General features: G+C 41.3%; 1 protein-coding gene across 1 annotated transcript; it reads left to right on the top strand.

The window, feature by feature from the left end:
• The first annotated feature begins 4,449 nt into the window (after positions 1-4,449).
• On the top strand, positions 4,450-5,361 carry LOC119262545 (olfactory receptor 6N2-like). The gene has a single exon (XM_037535197.1). It carries the CDS (start codon positions 4,450-4,452, stop codon positions 5,359-5,361), a length of 912 nt encoding a protein of 303 aa, XP_037391094.1.
• Positions 5,362-17,595: the final 12,234 nt, after the last annotated feature.

Genomic DNA, 17,595 nt, shown 5'->3' with positions numbered 1-17,595 from the left:
ACATAATGAACATGTAATGAACACAATTTAAATAAGCAGAAATGCAAATTTCTTATGTGGAAAAAGTAAACACACCCTTATTTATCATTACTTTAAAGTTGAATTCAGGGGCACCCACTCAGTTAAGAGAAGATCTTGGATAAACCTGTGTAATATAAACCAGAGATATCTGCTCAGCCCAGATCTAACTCCTATAGAAATGCCGGGAAGGAATTTGAACATTTGTGGCAGTACTTGCAAAACAGAAGCTCAAATATTGCACAATTAAATGAATTCTGCATGGAGACGTGGGCAAAATGTTCTTTCAGTAGATTTCAGAAACTTGTAGTTAGTAGTGTTACATAAGTAGAATGTAATAGATTAGGTTGACGCTTGGCAAAGAGCCTATTTACACTGGGCTGAGTGGATATTTATCTGATGGTGGAGATTGTCGAGTGTGAATATATCAATTTTTCCAGATATTTCAGTAGGAGCTTTGAGACATGTTGTAGACACAGTTGGACTAAATGGAGATACACCTGTATTAGTGTTGTATATGCAATAATATTGCTTCTGCAACTGATCACATAACATGAGATTTTACAGCAGTGCTGTAAAAATGACCAGGGAGGTAAACTCTTGCAGACCTACTTTAGATCTTCTGCTGATCTCCACAATTGCTGGCACAAGTCAGTTTCCTGGTTCAGCCTCTGGTTGATATAGTATCCCAGGTGGGTCACTATGGTATCCAAGGCAGTTGATATGCTATACCAGTTGGTCACTAAGGTGTATTATAAAAATTTGTATTATACTTTGTGCTTTGAACTTATGTACCCCTGTATTTTGTAAGCATATTTGGGCAAAAAAGAAGAATGTACAAGAGAACATGTGAGGACATTGTGCATGTTCAAAGCTGAGCAGAACTTTTCCCATCTAGCCTAGCTAAGAGGATGCATGTCAACCAACAAGATGAACTGAAACAGAGTTAATGCTGCTGGAGGATATGTTTTGAGTCAACAGCTATAACTACATAAGCTTTGCTTACCCTCATATGGTTAAGCATTTGTGTTTAGACCACGTTCTCAATGTAACTGCTTTCTTGCTGCAAGAACAAAACTTCAAAGACAACCAGTGCTCCCAGGCTGATTATTTAAGAGAATTTTTCTATCAGGTGTCACTAGGTTTTTGCTGTGATATTCTAGATGGTTGCCAAATTGTTGCCATAGTATTGCTAGGAAGTTGCTAAGATGTCCCAGTTGTTGCTATGGTATACCAGGTGAATGTTAAGGTGCTGATAAATGGTTGCTGTGGTCTCTTAGGTGGTTGCTAAGGTGTTGCCAAGTTGTTATCATGGTATCCTAAATGGCTGCTAAGGTATTGCTAACTGGTTGCTCTAGTACACCATGTAGTTACAAAGGTGTTAGGCAGTTGCTATGGTATCCCATGAGGTTGCTTAGATGTTGCCAAGTAATGACTGTAATATATCAATATATATTACATGTACACTGCTCAAAAAAAAATAAAGGGAACACTTAAACAACACAATATAACTCCAAGTATATCAAACTTCTGTGAAATCAAACTGTCCATTTAGGAAGCAACACTGATTGACAATCAATTTCACAGCTGTTGTGCAAATGGAATAGACAACAGGTGGAAATTATTGGCGATTAACAAGACACACTCAATAAAGGAGTGTTTCTGCAGGTGGGGACCACAGACCACTTCTCAGTACCTTTCTGCTTTCTGGCTGATGTTTTGGTCAGTTTTGAATGTTGCTGGTGCTTTCACACTCGTGGTAGCATGAGACGGACTCTACAACCCACACAAGTGGCTCAGGTAGTGCAGCTCATCCAGGATGGCACATCAATGCGAGCTGTGGCAAGAAGGTTTGCTGTGTCTGTCAGCATAGTGTCCCGAGCCTGGACGCGCTACCAGAAGACATGCCAGTACACCAGGAGATGTGGAGGAGGCCATAGGAGGGCAACAACCCAGCAGCAGGACCGCTACCTCCGCCTTTGTGCAAGGAGGAACAGGAGGAGCACTGCCAAAGCCCTGCAAAATGACATGCAGCAGGCCACAAATTTGCATGTGTCTGCACAAACGGTTAGAAACTGACTCCATGAGGATGGTATGAGGGCTCGATGTCTACAGATGGGGGTTGTGCTCACAGCCCAACACCGTGCAGGACGCTTGGCATTTGCCAGTGAACACCAGGATTGGCAAATTCGCCACTGGCGCCCTGTGCTCTTCACAGATGAAAGCAGGTTCACACTGAGCCTGGCGGGTCGGTAACCCAAGACCCTCCTGGTGAACATCAGTGGTGAGGGAGACCGTCAAGCTGAAGAAAGAGACCTTTAGTGACTGGATGACCCAAAGGACTCCTGACTCAGCAGATAGGTACTGACAGGTGAAAAAGGTGGCAGCAGCAAAATCCAGGGCATGGGAGGAGTTTGTGAAGCCATGGAAGACGACTTTCAGTTGGCTTCAAGGAGGTTCTGGACAACTGACCAGCGACTCAGGAGTGATCAGGGTGGCTGTGCCCAAACTGTAGGGGTGAAGAAACTAACTTCAAAAGAGGATATTGTCAGTCGGTGGTAGGAGCACATTGAAGAGTTTCTTAATCCAGGAGACATGACTCCTTCATTGGAGTGAAGGCCAGAGGTTTCAAGCTCCATTTCCCTGGTGGAGGTCACTGAGGTAGTTGGCAAGCTCTTCAGTGGCAAGGCACCTGGGGTGGATGAGATTTGTCCGGAGATGCTTAAGGCTCTGAATATTGTGGGGCTGTCATGGCTGACGCGCCTCTGCAATATGGCATGGACCTCAGGAACAGTACCCTTGGACTGGCAGACCAGGGTGGTGGTCCCCATTTTTAAAAAAGGGGACCAGAGGGTGTGTGCCAACTATCAGGGTATCACACTGCTCAGCCTCCCTGGAAAAGTCTATGCCAAGGTGCTGGAAAGGAGACTCCAACCAATAGTTTAACGTCAGATTGAGGAGGAACCATGTTCCCTGAGATATCTTGTGGGAGGTCCTCCAGGAGTACTTGGGCTACTACTCCTGGCCATTCAATCTCTGTATTCCCAGAGTGAGAGCGGTCTTCGTATACTCAGCATCAAGTATGATACTGTGTTAGCATTGGACTATGGCAGGGTTGTGTACTGTCTCCACTCCTGTTTGTGAAATTCATGGGCAAGGTGTCAAGGCACAGCCAAGGTCAGGAGGACATTGTGTAGAGGCCAGGGGTGGCATCTCTGCTATTTGCTGATGTTCTTTTGGCTGGATCACATGGATGCCTCCAGTGCACACTGGAGCGGTTTGCAGCTGAGTATGAAGTGGTTGGTATACGGATCAGCGCCTCTAAATCTGAGCCCATGGTCATAGCCCAGAAAAGGATGGCATGCCCACTTCAGGTAAGGGGAAAGGACTTGCTCCAGGTGGAGGAGTTGAAGTATCTTGAGGTCTTGTTCACAAGTGATTGGAAGAGGGATCATGAGATCGGCTGCAGGCAGGCATGGGCAGCAGCAGTAATGCTGTCACTGTACCGGACTGTAGTGTTGAAAGGGGAGCTGAGCCATAAGGCAAAGCTCTTTTTATCGGCCGGTCTACATCCCGACCCTCACCTATGGTCATGATCTTTGGGTAATGACCAAAAGAAAGAGATCACAAGCACAAGTCGTGGAAATGAGCTTGATTCACAGGGTGGCGGGCTACACTATTCAATAGAGTGAGGAGCTCAGCCATCTGAGAGGAGCTGGGAGGAGCTCGGAGTAGAGCTGCTACTCCTCCGCATTGAGCCAGAGTCAGCTGAGGTAGTTCAGGCATCTGATACGGATGACCCCCGGACACCTCCCCGTGGGGGTGTACCTGGCATGGCCTACCGGGATAAGACCCTGGGGTTGTCCTAGGACCCGCTGGAGGGATTACACCTCCAAGTTGGCCTGGGAGTGGCTTTGGGTCCCTGGGAATGAGCTGGAGGAATTTGCGGTGGACAGGGTCATCTTAGATTCTCTGCTGTCCCAACCGCTACCTATCTGGACTAAGCAGTTAACGATGATGATATTGCATATCATGGTTCATGGCATATACAGGATATTAACTGCTTAAATTTGACAATTCCACTTAAAACACCTTGACTCATCTTTGCGTTAGAAAGTGTGAAGTGTGTTTTGTCTGAGGAGTGCATGTTGTGTGTGGAGTGTGATAAATTAATAACTATTCAGAGGCAGGCTACACTCAATCAGTAAATTAGTCAGTGAACCACTAAGGAATCTGTTCAGTAGAGAATATATAAATATAGACACAAAGCTGTTGTCCTCAACACAGACTGTACAGTTACAGTAGTGTTTTCTCTCTCATGCATGGAGTTTATGATGCCTGACTGAATACATAAAAACACGGGTGTGAGCACAACCAGATTACAATGACTGACCAGCTTTAGACATTCTTTGGGTGACTTAATGGACATTGATGGATCATTCTACTAATATTACATATTTATCTTTGGAGGGGCATGTGGAGTTGGAGAAATATAGATATGTTTATTTTGTAATATGCCTCACTGTTTACATTCTGATACTTTGTTGTAATGTTGTTGTGCTTTCTATCATTTACACAAGCAAAAGTCTCCATGAGCCGATGTACATATTCATTGCTGCTTTGCTTTGCAATGCTCTCTTTTTAACAGCTGCCTTTTATCCTAAATTATTAAGTGATTTTCTGTCTGAAAAACAAGTTCTCTCTCATGGAGCCTGTCTCTTTCAGGCTTTTTGTCTTTATACCTGTGCTTTATCAGAGTTCACACTGTTATCAGCTATGGCCTATGACAGATATGTGTCAATATGTAAACCATTACAATATGCAACTCTTGTAAAAATGTCCACAGTGAAAAAGCTCTTATTTTTCTGTTGGTTTATACCATCCTGTGAAATGGCCACATCAATAATATTAACATACAGACAGCTGTGTAAATTTAAATTAAACAGAATATACTGTAGTACTTATTCAGTTGCTAAATTAAGTTGTGGAGATATAACTGTTACAAATTCATATGGGCTGTCTGCTTTAGGTATTGCTGTTTGTCCACCAGTGATCTTCATAATTTATTCATATGTTAGAATACTTGATGTCTGTTTAAAGAATTCAAAAGATTTCAGAAGAAAAGCTCTGCAGACCTGCTTACCACACCTTATCATTTTCATCAATTTCTCCATTACTGCTTGTTTTGAAGTGATTAACAACAGATTTGAAGGAAGCGTACCCCATATATTTGATATGATAATGTCAGTTGAAAATGCAGTTATTCCTCCTCTACTCAATCCTATTGTATATGGACTGAAACTGCAAGAGATTAGGAATAGGATCAAAAAAATGATTTGTTAGAGAAAGACTCACATCTTTACAGATTGAAATCTGTGTATGACAATGAATCTTCAAAGCACTGAAATTGTAAGTTTTGAATAAGATTAAGAAAATTATTTAGAAAGAGAAGATATATTTTAAAACTATTGTACTATTTTCAGTGAATATTTAATGAGAGCTTTTGTGTGTTGCAAACACAGAACTGCTGCGTATTTCTCATAAATTGTTTTTTCTGTGCCAAAGAGTGAACACATTTGATTGCAGCCTGTATAGGAGCTTGACATGATGAAAGGGACATCATAAATTGGTCCATTTTTAAAAACTTGAACAGAACAGTGTAGAAGACAGATGTTGAAAATACAGCAGAGCTTTCTGAACTGAAAGGCCTGGAAGCATCAGAAAATATTTTGCCAATTTATGAACACCTAACATTAAATCAAGATTCCTCATTATTAATAAAATCTAGTCTTTGTCTTAGTTTGTGAACATCTGCGAGTTATGGATATACATCAGATTTTTAAAATTCAAGTGAAATTATAATTAGGCTCTGGTATTGACACTTTTCTTCTGAAAAATAAAATCTGTATTTTCACTTCAAAAATTATCACCTTTGATTTGAAGTCCAGATTCATATAGTTATGATTTTTTTAATGAAAGATTTAGTTAAATACCCACTTCTTCCATATCTCCAATATAATCCAATTTAAGTCTAGAAATACAATTAAACATGACAAGTGTCCCTAATTATTGTAACAGTTATGGTTAATAAATTAATAACAGTAAATGTTTAAGATTCTACAGTATTGCTTCAGCTTAAACTATTAATGAGGCTAATTGTGTCATTTTCTGTCTTTTAATCTTCTCCAGTAACATGATTTCTCAGTCCTGTTGTCACTTTTATTTGGTGAAAAAAAACATGATTTAAGAGAATTTATACCTTTTAATTTAGTCAGAAAATGAAATTTTGAACAATAAAGCCTTAGAGATCCAAATTCAAAGTGTACATGTATTCTGTCATGTGAAGAAATAAAAATACATGAAGAATTTAGACATTCAGCATATTTGCACATACTGAGATCCAGTTCTCTTTTAATCATTTTTTGTAGACACATAATGAACATGTAATGAACACAATTTAAATAAGCAGAAATGCAAATTTCTTATGTGAAAAAAGTAAACACACCCTTATTTATCATTACTTTAAAGTTGAATTCAGGGGCACCCACTCAGTTAAGAGACGATCTTGGATAAACCTGTGTAATATAAACCAGAGATATCTGCTCAGCCCAGATCTAACTCCTATAGAAATGCCGGGAAGGAATTTGAACATTTGTGGCAGTACTTGCAAAACAGAAGCTCAAATATTGCACAATTAAATTAATTCTGCATGGAGACGTGGGCAAAATGTTCTTTCAGTAGATTTCAGAAACTTGTAGTTAGTAGTGTTACATAAGTAGAATGTAATAGATTAGGTTGACGCTTGGCAAAGAGCCTATTTACACTGGGCTGAGTGGATATTTATCTGATGGTGGAGATTGTCGAGTGTGAATATATCAATTTTTCCAGATATTTCAGTAGGAGCTTTGAGACATGTTGTAGACACAGTTGGGCTAAATGGAGATACACCTGTATTAGTGTTGTATATGCAATAATATTGCATCTGCAACTGATCACATATAACATGAGATTTTACAGCAGTGCTGTAAAAATGACCAGGGAGGTAAACTCTTGCAGACCTACTTTAGATCTTCTGCTGATCTCCACAATTGCTGGCACAAGTCAGTTTCCTGGTTCGGCCTCTGGTTGATATAGTATCCCAGGTGGGTCACTATGGTGTATTAGAAAAATTTGCATTATACTTTGTGCTTTGAACTTATGTACCCCTGTATTTTGTAAGCATATTTGGGCAAAAAAGAAGAATGTACAAGAGAACATGTGAGGACATTGTGCATGTTCAAAGCTGAGCAGAACTTTACCCATCTAGCCTAGCTAAGAGGATGCATGTCAACCAACAAGATGAACTGAAACAGAGTTAATGCTGCTGGAGGATATGTTTTGAGTCAACAGCTATAACTACATAAGCTTTGCTTACCCTCATATGGTTAAGCATTTGTGTTTAGACCACGTTCTCAATGTAACTGCTTTCTTGCTGCAAGAACAAAACTTCAAAGACAACCAGTGCTCCCAGGCTGATTATTTAAGAGAATTTTTCTATCAGGTGTCACTAGGTTTTTGCTGTGATATTCTAGATGGTTGCCAAATTGTTGCCATAGTATTGCTAGGAAGTTGCTAAGATGTCCCAGTTGTTGCTATGGTATACCAGGTGAATGTTAAGGTGCTGATAAATGGTTGCTGTGGTCTCTTAGGTGGTTGCTAAGGTGTTGCCAAGTTGTTATCATGGTATCCTAAATGGCTGCTAAGGTATTGCTAACTGGTTGCTCTAGTACACCATGTAGTTGCAAAGGTGTTAGGCAGTTGCTATGGTATCCCATGAGGTTGCTTAGATGTTGCCAAGTAATTACTGTAATATATCAATATATATTACATGTACACTGCTCAAAAAAAATAAAGGGAACACTTAAACAACACAATATAACTCCAAGTATATCAAACTTCTGTGAAATCAAACTGTCCACTTAGGAAGCAACACTGATTGACAATCAATTTCACAGCTGTTGTGCAAATGGAATAGACAACAGGTGGAAATTATTGGCGATTAACAAGACACACTCAATAAAGGAGTGTTTCTGCAGGTGGGGACCACAGACCACTTCTCAGTACCTTTCTGCTTTCTGGCTGATGTTTTGGTCAGTTTTGAATGTTGCTGGTGCTTTCACACTCGTGGTAGCATGAGACGGACTCTACAACCCACACAAGTGGCTCAGGTAGGGCATCTCATCCAGGATGGCACATCAATGCGAGCTGTGGCAAGAAGGTTTGCTGTGTCTGTCAGCACAGTGTCCAGAGCCTGGAGGCGCTACCAGAAGACATGCCAGTACACCAGGAGATGTGGAGGAGGCCATAGGAGGGCAACAACTCAGCAGTAGGACCGCTACCTCCGCCTCTGCCAAAGCCCTGCAAAATGACCTCCAGCAGGCCACAAATTTGCATGTGTCTGCACAAACGGTTAGAAACGGACTCCATGAGGATGGTATGAGGGCCCGATGTCCACAGATGGGGGTTGTGCTCACAGCCCAACACCGTGCAGGACGCTTGGCATTTGCCAGAGAATACCAGGATTGGCAAATTCGCCACTGGCGCCCTGTACTCTTCACAGATGAAAGCAGGTTCACACTGAGCACATGTGACAGACATGACAGAGTCTGGAGACGCCGTGGAGAGTGATCTGCTGCCTGCAAAATCCTTTAGCATGACCAGTTTGGCAGTGGGTCAGTAATGGAGTGGGGTGGCATTTCTTTGGAGGGCCGCACAGCCCTCCATGTGCTCGCCAGAGGTAGCCTGACTACCATTAGGTACCGAGATGAGATCCTCAGACCCCTTGTGAGACCATATGCTGGTGCGGTTGGCCCTGGGTTCCTCCTAATGCAGGACAATGCTAGACCTCATGTGGCTGGAGTGTGTCAGCAGTTCCTGCAAGATGAAGGGATTGAAGCTATGGACTGGTCCTCCCGTTCCCCAGACCTGAATCCGATTGAGCACATCTGGGACATCATGTCTCGCTCCATCCACCAACTTCATGTTGCACCACAGACTGTCCAGGAGTTGGCAGATGCTTTAGTCCAGATCTGGGAGGAGATCAAGCAAAAAAAAAAAGCAAAATTTATTTATATAGCGCTTTTTACAACAGGTTTTGTCACAAAGCAGCTTTACAGAACAATCAGTATTACAGAGAGAAGAGAAAAGAAGAAAGAAAATCCGGGTTCGAGCCCCCATGAGCAAGCCAGCGGCAACGGTGGCAAGGAAAAACTCCCTAAAAGAGGAAGAAACCTTGAGAGGAACCAAGACTCAGAAGGGGAACCCATCCTCCTATGGTCGACACCGGATAGCAAACATTATTAGTATGAAGTATTATAGTAAAGTGGGAAAAGAAAGATCTGAGGGTGAGGACTGCACAGCGCTGTACAGCAAGAAGCTCAGTGGTGGTCAAACCGGTCCAGAAGGCTGGTGAGCAGCGGCACCAATCAAGGTAGTAGATGCAACAGCATCAGGCGCACAGGATGGGCAGCTGATCAGCTCGGCAGAGAAAGGAGAAGAAAAAACAGAGTTAGTACTGTAAAGAGTGGCTGACCACAGATTACAGTAAAACAGAGCAGTGTAGACTCCAGCAGGTCTAGACCTGACAGGGAAGACTAGCCACCAAATGCTTGACTGTACAATTAAGTTTTTAGCCTAGACTTAAAGATTGGGGCTGTGTCTGATTCCCGAACATTAGCAGGAAGATTATTCCAGAGCTGGGGGGCTTTGTATGAGAAAGCTCTCCCCCCTGATGTAGCTTTATTAATTCTAGGTACCAGTAGTAAGCCAGCACCTTGTGATCTAAGTAGGCATGATGGTTCATAGTGGGAGAGGAGCTCACTCAGGTACTGAGGGGCGAGCCCGTTTAGAGCTTTATAAGTCAGTAATAGAATTTTATAATCAATGCGAAATTTAACTGGTAACCAGTGCAGGGCTGATAAAACTGGACTAATATGGTCAAACTTCCTAGTTCTTGTGAGGACTCTGGCTGCAGCGTTCTGGACTAGCTGAAGCTTGTTAAGGCTTTTGCTGGGACATCCAGACAGCAGGGCATTACAATAATCTAGCCTTGAAGTAAATAAATGCATGAACTAGCTTTTCTGCATCCTGTAGAGATAATGAATTTCTTAATTTAGCAATATTGCGGAGATGCAGGAAAGCTGTTCTAGTAATATTAGTTATATGTGTGTCGAAGGAGAGATCAGCGTCTATCATGACACCAAGATTTTTAACAGATAGGCTTGATGAAACTGAGAGATTGTTAAGTTTTAGTGTTGAGTTAGACAGTCTGTTTCTGGCTAATTTTGAACCAAGAAGCAGGACCTCTGTTTTATCTGAGTTAAGTAACAGAAAATTATTTGACATCCAATCTTTTATGTCTTTTATACAGTCCTCAATCTTGCCAAGTTTAATTTTATCATCCGGTTTATTCATATATATAACTGGGTGTCATCTGCATAACAGTGGAAATTTATGCCGTGTTTACTGATAATGGTGCCTAGTGGTAGCATATATATTGTAAATAATATAGGTCCTAAAACAGAGCCTTGTGGAACACCATAAATTACTTTTGCACGAACAGATGATTCACCCTTTACATTAACAAACTGATATCACAGTCGGCGTGAGATAAGTTTCCAGTTGGCGCACTTGAGTTTTTAATTGCTTTAAACTGATGCCAAACTCAAAAAAACATCCTTCACGTACTTCATGCTCTGAGACACATAAGCTGGATGTCTGTCTCACCACCGTCTTTTAAAGCTCAGAGTATAAACCTCGTCTCCTCTGCATGCCAGTTTCTGCTCTGCCATGTTGAATGTTATAAACCTTTCGCAGATCGTTCTTACACCTTGCAATTGGAGTGTAATCGGATTCAGGTGTTTACATGGCTATTATTCTTCTGTTTAACAGATTATTTAGAGGTTTACCCACTTTGTTCAATTGGATAGAAATTGTATTCCGAATGGCCTCAATCGGATTAGTCTACTCTGATTGAGGTGTTTACCTGGACGCGTTTTATTCCGATTGAGCTATTAGTCGGATTATTAATGGATTACCAGGCTACATGTAAATGTGGCTAATGCGGTATCTGTCCCTGCCATGGAACAATGGACCAGCTTTTCAGCCTCTCAGAGATTGTTGAGGGGGCATGGCAGTTTGCCAACCCAGTCTACATGTGTTTTGTGGACTTATGTCCGTGTTCCCGGAGATATCATGTGGGAGGTCCTCCAGGAGTATGGGGTGCTGGGGCTACTACACTACACTACTACTACTACACATTCAATCTCTGTACTCCCAGAGTGAGAGCTGTGTTTGTATACTCGGCATTATGTCCGACTCTTTCAGTGCTAGTGTTGGACTAGTGTCACCATGGTTGTGCACTGTCTCCACTCTTGTTCGTGATATTCATGGACAGTGTCAGTGTCAGGGTGTAGCCAGGGTCAGGAGGGCATTATGTGTGGTGGCCAGAGGGTGGCATCTCTGCTATTTGCAGATGATGTTCTTTTGGCTGAATCACATGTATGCCTCCAGTGCTCACAGGAGCAGTTTGCAGCTGAGTGTGAAGCAAGTGGTATGCAGATTAGCACCTCCAAGTCTGAGTCCGGAAAAGGATGGCATGCCCACTCCAAGTAAGGGGAAAGGACTTGCCTCTCTGTTTATTGGTCGGTCTAAATCCCGACCCTCACCTGAGCTGTGGGTAATGACTGAAAGAATGAGATCGCGAATACAAGCGGCAGAAATTAGCTTTCTTCACAGGGTGGTGGGCTACATCTATTTAATAGGACGAGGAGCTTGGTAATCCATGAGGAGCTCAGAGTAGATCCGCTAGTCCTCCACATTGAGAGAAGCCAGCTGAGGTGGTTCGGGCATATGATCCAGATGCCCCCTGGATGCCTACTGGGACAAGAACCCGTGGTCGTCCTAGGACCCGCTGGAGAGATTATATCTCCAAGTTGGCCTGGGAGCAGCTTGGGGTCCCTCGGAATAAGCTGGAGGAAGCTGTGGGGGACAGGGTCGTCTGGGATTCTCTGCTCTCTCCTGCTACCGTGACCCTATCTGGACTGAGCAGTTAACGGCAATGATGATGATCATCATCATCATGAAGAACTTTTACAATATCCCATTCTAAATCCATAGCCGTGGTTCCCCTTTTCAACTATAACAGCTTCCACTCTTCTGGGAAGCTTTCTACAACACTTTGTACCATTGGTGGGAATTTTCACCCATTCATCCAGAAGAACATTTGTGAGGTCAGATACTGATGTTGAACAAGAGGGTCTGACTCAGGCTCTGCTTTAATTCTTCCCCAAGGTGTTGGATGGAGTTGAGGTCAGGCATCTGTGAGGGTCAGTCAAGTTCTTCCCCACCAAACTCATTCAGTCATGTCAGGTCTTTATAGAGCTGCTTTGTGCACTGGGGCTCAGTCATGCTGGAATATATAAGGTTCTTCCCCAGACAAGGGTTCCCACAAAGTTGCTCCTAGATGCTTCCACATCACAGTAATAGCACTTAATTTTGTCTGGGGCATATCTAGCAGGACAGAAATTTCACATACTGACTTGTGGCAGAGGTGGTTTTTCATCTTTAATGCCTTTACTGGCGAGCCATGCAGAGGAGTACTTGGATGCATGTGATGGAGCATTGTCCTGCATAAAAATCATTGTCTTTTTGAAAGATGCAGATTCTTCCTGGACCACTGCTTAAAGAAAGTGTCTTCTAAAAACTGGCAGTAGGCTTGGTAGTTGATTCTGAGCCAATCTTCAACCCGAAAAGGTCCAACCAGCTCATCTTTAATAATACCAGCCCATACCAGTACCCCACCTCCACCTTGCTGGCGTCTGACTCGAAGTGGAGCTCTGTCCCGTTACTGATCCAGCCACGGGCCCATCCATCTGGTCCGTCAAGAGTCACTCTCATTTAATCAGTCCATAAAACCTTTGAAAAATCGGTCTTCAGATTCTTCTTGGACCAGTCTAGACACTTCAGCTTATGTGTCTTGTTCAGTGGTGGTCGGATTTCAGCCTTCCATACCTTGGCCATGTCTCTGAGTGCTGAACATCTTACTCAAGCTAGGTTGCAGTTCTGGAATATGACAGAACTGGAAGATAATGGGTTCCTGATAGCTTCACGCTTGATTCTTCTCAAATCCTTGGCAGTTATTTTGCGTCTTTTTTTCTCAGCACGTTACGTGCGACCCTGTTGACTATTTGCAACAAAACGTTTGATGGTTCTGTGATCACGCCCCAATATCTTAGCAATTTCAAGAGTTCTGCATCCCTCTGAGAGACTTTTGGTAATTTTTAATTTTCAGAGTCAGTTCAATCTCTTTTCTGGCCCATTTTGCCTAAAGAAAAAAGCTACCTAATAATTATGCACACCTTGATATAGGGTGTTGACCTCCTTAGGCCACACCCTCCCTCATTACACAGATACACATCACCTGCTATGCTTAAATCCATTAATTATCTTATTTTTGTGTTGGTTCATGCCTTCCTGCGAAATGAGTGTATCAATTATACTGTCATACAGACCTCTGTGTACATTTAAATTAAACAGAATATACTGTAATAATTACTCCATTGCTAAATTAGGTTGTGGGGACATAAGTGATATGAGTACATATGGACTGATTCTTTTGCTGTCTGTCCACGACTGATCTTCATAATCTACTCATATGTTAGAATACTTGGTCAGTTTACCGAATTTAAAGGATTTCAGAAGAAAAGCTCTACAGACCTGCTTCCCACATTTTGTCATTTTCATTCATTTCTCTGTTACTGCATTTTTTGAAGTGATTAACACCAGATTAGAAGGAAATGTCCCTCATATATTTGCTATGATAATGTCAGTTCAAAATGACATCCCTCCTCTATTTAATCCTATTGTTTATGGACTGAAACTGCAAGAGATTTAGAATAGTATTAAGGGAATGATTTGGAAAAGAAAGACACATGTCTTTGCAGACTGAAATCTGTGTATAACTGTCACAATTGCCGCCTCCCAGTCCTGTCTATATGCGTTTGTTTTGGTTTTCTAGTCCTGCCCCCTCATTTCATGACTCCACTCCTGAGTGAACACATTTGATTGTAGATTGTGTTTAACTTGAGATTTCTTGTTAAATAAAATATCTGATTGAAAATATTGTGCTGAATCACAGATGGTCTAAGACAGACCAAGAATAGACAGTAGAGCTTTCTGAACAAAAAAAGACCTGGAAGCATCAGAACATGTTTTGAACATTCATCAACAACTAACAGTAAATCAGGATTCCTTGTCATGAGTAAAGTCTACTCTAAAGTCTTATTTTGTGAACATCGGTGGCTTAGGGAGGCTTTTTTATTCCAGTGAAATTATAATCAGACCCATTTTTTAATAGGGGTCAATAACAGAGGAGTGGTGACAGGTTAAAGCTTGACAAAGAGCCGATTTACACATAATTCATGGTCTGAATGGATTTTTTTCTGACTGTCAATGTGAATACATCCAGGACACATTGCAAAAGGAATCTCTATGTGATTTCTTAGATACTTCAAGAGGAGCTTTGAGACACACTGTATACACAGTTGGGCCAAATGGAAGTACATAGGTATTGTATATGTAATGATGTTGCATCTGCCACTGATTGCATGTGACATCTGATATTTTGACACTGTATCCAGATGCTAATTACTTATGGGATGTGTTTTTGGATGTTATTCACACTATATCACGTGCACTCTGAACCACCACTGTTGACAAGCCTGCGACACAGCAGTGCAGTATAGATGACAAATAAGGTAAACAGCAGACTATTTTTACTTCCCCTGCCATCTGAAAGAAGGCCTAAATGGTGCAATCCCAGGAGCAATGAACAGTGTTGTGAGTGAGGGCACAGGTAGTGAGATGGTTGTGACAAAAAATATGGTGGAGATTGGAATTTGAGATCATCAACATTCAAGGGATCCTGTTTTGAGCATATGAGCACAGAGCAGAATAAAATATTGCCATGACATTTACCAAGAGGCTCTGGAGTGTGATCAAAGTAAATGTGAAGGAGTGAAAGGAAAGTGTGGTTGTGTAAGTTGTGATAATGCCAGCTTTGGTGACAATTCCTAAGACCTCAACAAGGAGCTTTAAAGTAGGAGAGATGAGCTGATTTTATGATCGGTATGTGGTTTGACCTGTTGGTGAGAAGTAGTATGGTGAAGTATATTATGTAAGAAAGTGGTAGAAAATTTTACATGGACAGAGTCAGAAAAGGTTGATAAACTTACATTTACATTTATGGCATTTAGCAGACGCTCTTATCCAGAGCGACTTACAAAAGTGCTTGTCATTAATTCAGAATATCTCATGTTAATAAAGGTCGACATAATTTTAAAGAGCTTTGCTCTAAATTGCTACCTGAAGTTATCTATGCATTGAGACCTAAACAAATACATTAATGGACACAGACAGGTAGGAGCCCTTCTTGATGGACTCCTGCAGGTAGATGTCCTCTGCAACGTACACCCAAAGGTAGACTGCCTCATGGAGGACTCCCCAAGGAATGCGTCCTCCTTGGAGGTAGACTCCCTCCTCGATGGATACCCACAGGTGCAGTCCCTTCTTGAAGGGCTCCCACAGTAACATGTCCTCTTGTTGGACTCTTATATTATCCCATAGGTAGACTCCATCCTTGATGGACTCCTTCAGAAAGGTTTCCTTAATGCAACTGAATCTGATTAACTGCATATTTTTCTGTGAATTATTAGAAAACTTTATGTGGTGATATGTAGCTCATACTGTTACAACTGCTACAACAGTAAAATAGACAGGCTAACTTGGTTATCCTTCAATTAGTCAGAGAATCACCAAAGAATATATATTTATCTAGTAGAAAGTTTATAAATATAGACACAAAGGGCTGTTTTTCCTGATTTCAGTCTACACTTTTACAATGTATACACTGTATTTAGTATTTTCTCTCTAAGGAACAGAGTTAATGAAGCCTGACTAAATGAATGAAAACATAGGTGGGAGCACTACCAAATTATACTGACTAATTTGATATAAAGATTCATAGAATACTTCATGAAAATGTACGGATTATTCTACTGATGTTTCCTATTTATCTCTGGGAGGACTTGTGGGCAGATATGTGTCCATATGTAAATCACTAAACTATGCAAATCTTGTAAAAAATGTCCACTGTTAGAAAGCTCTTATTGTTCCATTGAGTTGTGCCTTCCTGTGAAAATGGAATATCAATTATATGATCACAACGAGTTCAGGTGTTTAAATTTAAATTTACCAGAATATGCTGTAATAAAAACTCATTGGTTAAATTATGTTGTGGAGACATAACTCTTTGCAGTTCAGAAAGAATGTTTTCTTTAAATGTTAATGAATTTCCTAAAGTGACCTTTCTACTTCTTCTAATCTACTCCTCCGATCAAATACTTGAGGCCTGTTTAAAGAATTCAAAAGATTTCAGAAAAAAAATCTACTGACCTAGAGTATACCTATTTGTACACTTTTTAATCAATATATTCTGGAAGGTAACCTCGATGGTCTCAAAGGTAGACATGCTCGATGATAGAGTCTCACAGGTAGACTCTTCTGGGTAGACTCCTGCAGGTAGACATCTTCCTTGATGGACTCCTCACTTCTCATTGTACAGAGAGACAAAGGAAGCAGATGTTGTAGGTTTAGTAAGGATTCAAAAACAAATAAAACTACAGGCCATACTTATTACCTGTGCAAGCTTAAAATAGTTTGAAGGAAATATTTTGACCATAACAAATGGTTGCAATCACCCTGCACTAACAATAGGAAATGGGTGAAGGTATATACCTGACCAAGTCTGAGAATATAGGTTGCTAACTAACATTTTAGTTACAAAATATCATTCAGAAATAACAAAAAGACCAGTAACATACCAATTTACCAAATGGTAAAACTAAGTTACAGTCAGAGACAATCGGCCAACTACCAATCTATAAATTAATCTTGACCTAATCTGTGATCAATGTACTTATCAAATCTGTGTACTTTGATAATGCTGATCTGCTGAATGTAGTTGTATACATGTCACACATCCATCGTGCTCTGAACCACAATTGGACTCCATCTCCCAGGAACCTCTATGTGGTGATAGTTCCCACAAAAGGTTGGTTTCAAAATCATTCCTTTTGCCAGTAACTTTATGCTGTTGTGCCAATTCTGTTGTCATTTCAGCTCTCATAGATTCCGGTGCAGAAGGAAACTGTCTGGTGGAACAGCTACAAATTCTAGTGGAAGCCTTGAAAACTTTGCTGCAAGTGACTGCCTTGGAAGGATGACCTGTAAGCACTGGAACAATCTCTAACATTCTTAACATCTCTAACTTCTTAGTTCTTGACCATTTTGAATTTGAATTCATTTTAGGTCTTGGCTTGAAAAGCACAGCCTATCAATTTCATGGTCTGATCATGCCATACTAAAATGGTCTGACTTTTGCCTCAAGTCCTGCATTACTCACCCCTCAGTCTCTGTATTATCCATCTCAGTAGAGAGCCCTAACAATGATAATACTATAACACTCCCTCTGAGTACTCT

This window comes from Pygocentrus nattereri, chromosome 27, assembly GCF_015220715.1.
Source record: "Pygocentrus nattereri isolate fPygNat1 chromosome 27, fPygNat1.pri, whole genome shotgun sequence".
NCBI lineage: Eukaryota > Metazoa > Chordata > Actinopteri > Characiformes > Serrasalmidae > Pygocentrus > Pygocentrus nattereri.
This window is presented reverse-complemented; position numbering and strand designations above follow the sequence as displayed.

Coding starts and splice junctions, on each gene's coding strand:
- LOC119262545 (XM_037535197.1), top strand. CDS start 4,450: ATGGATCATTCTACTAATATTACATATTTATCTTTGGAGGGGCATGTG.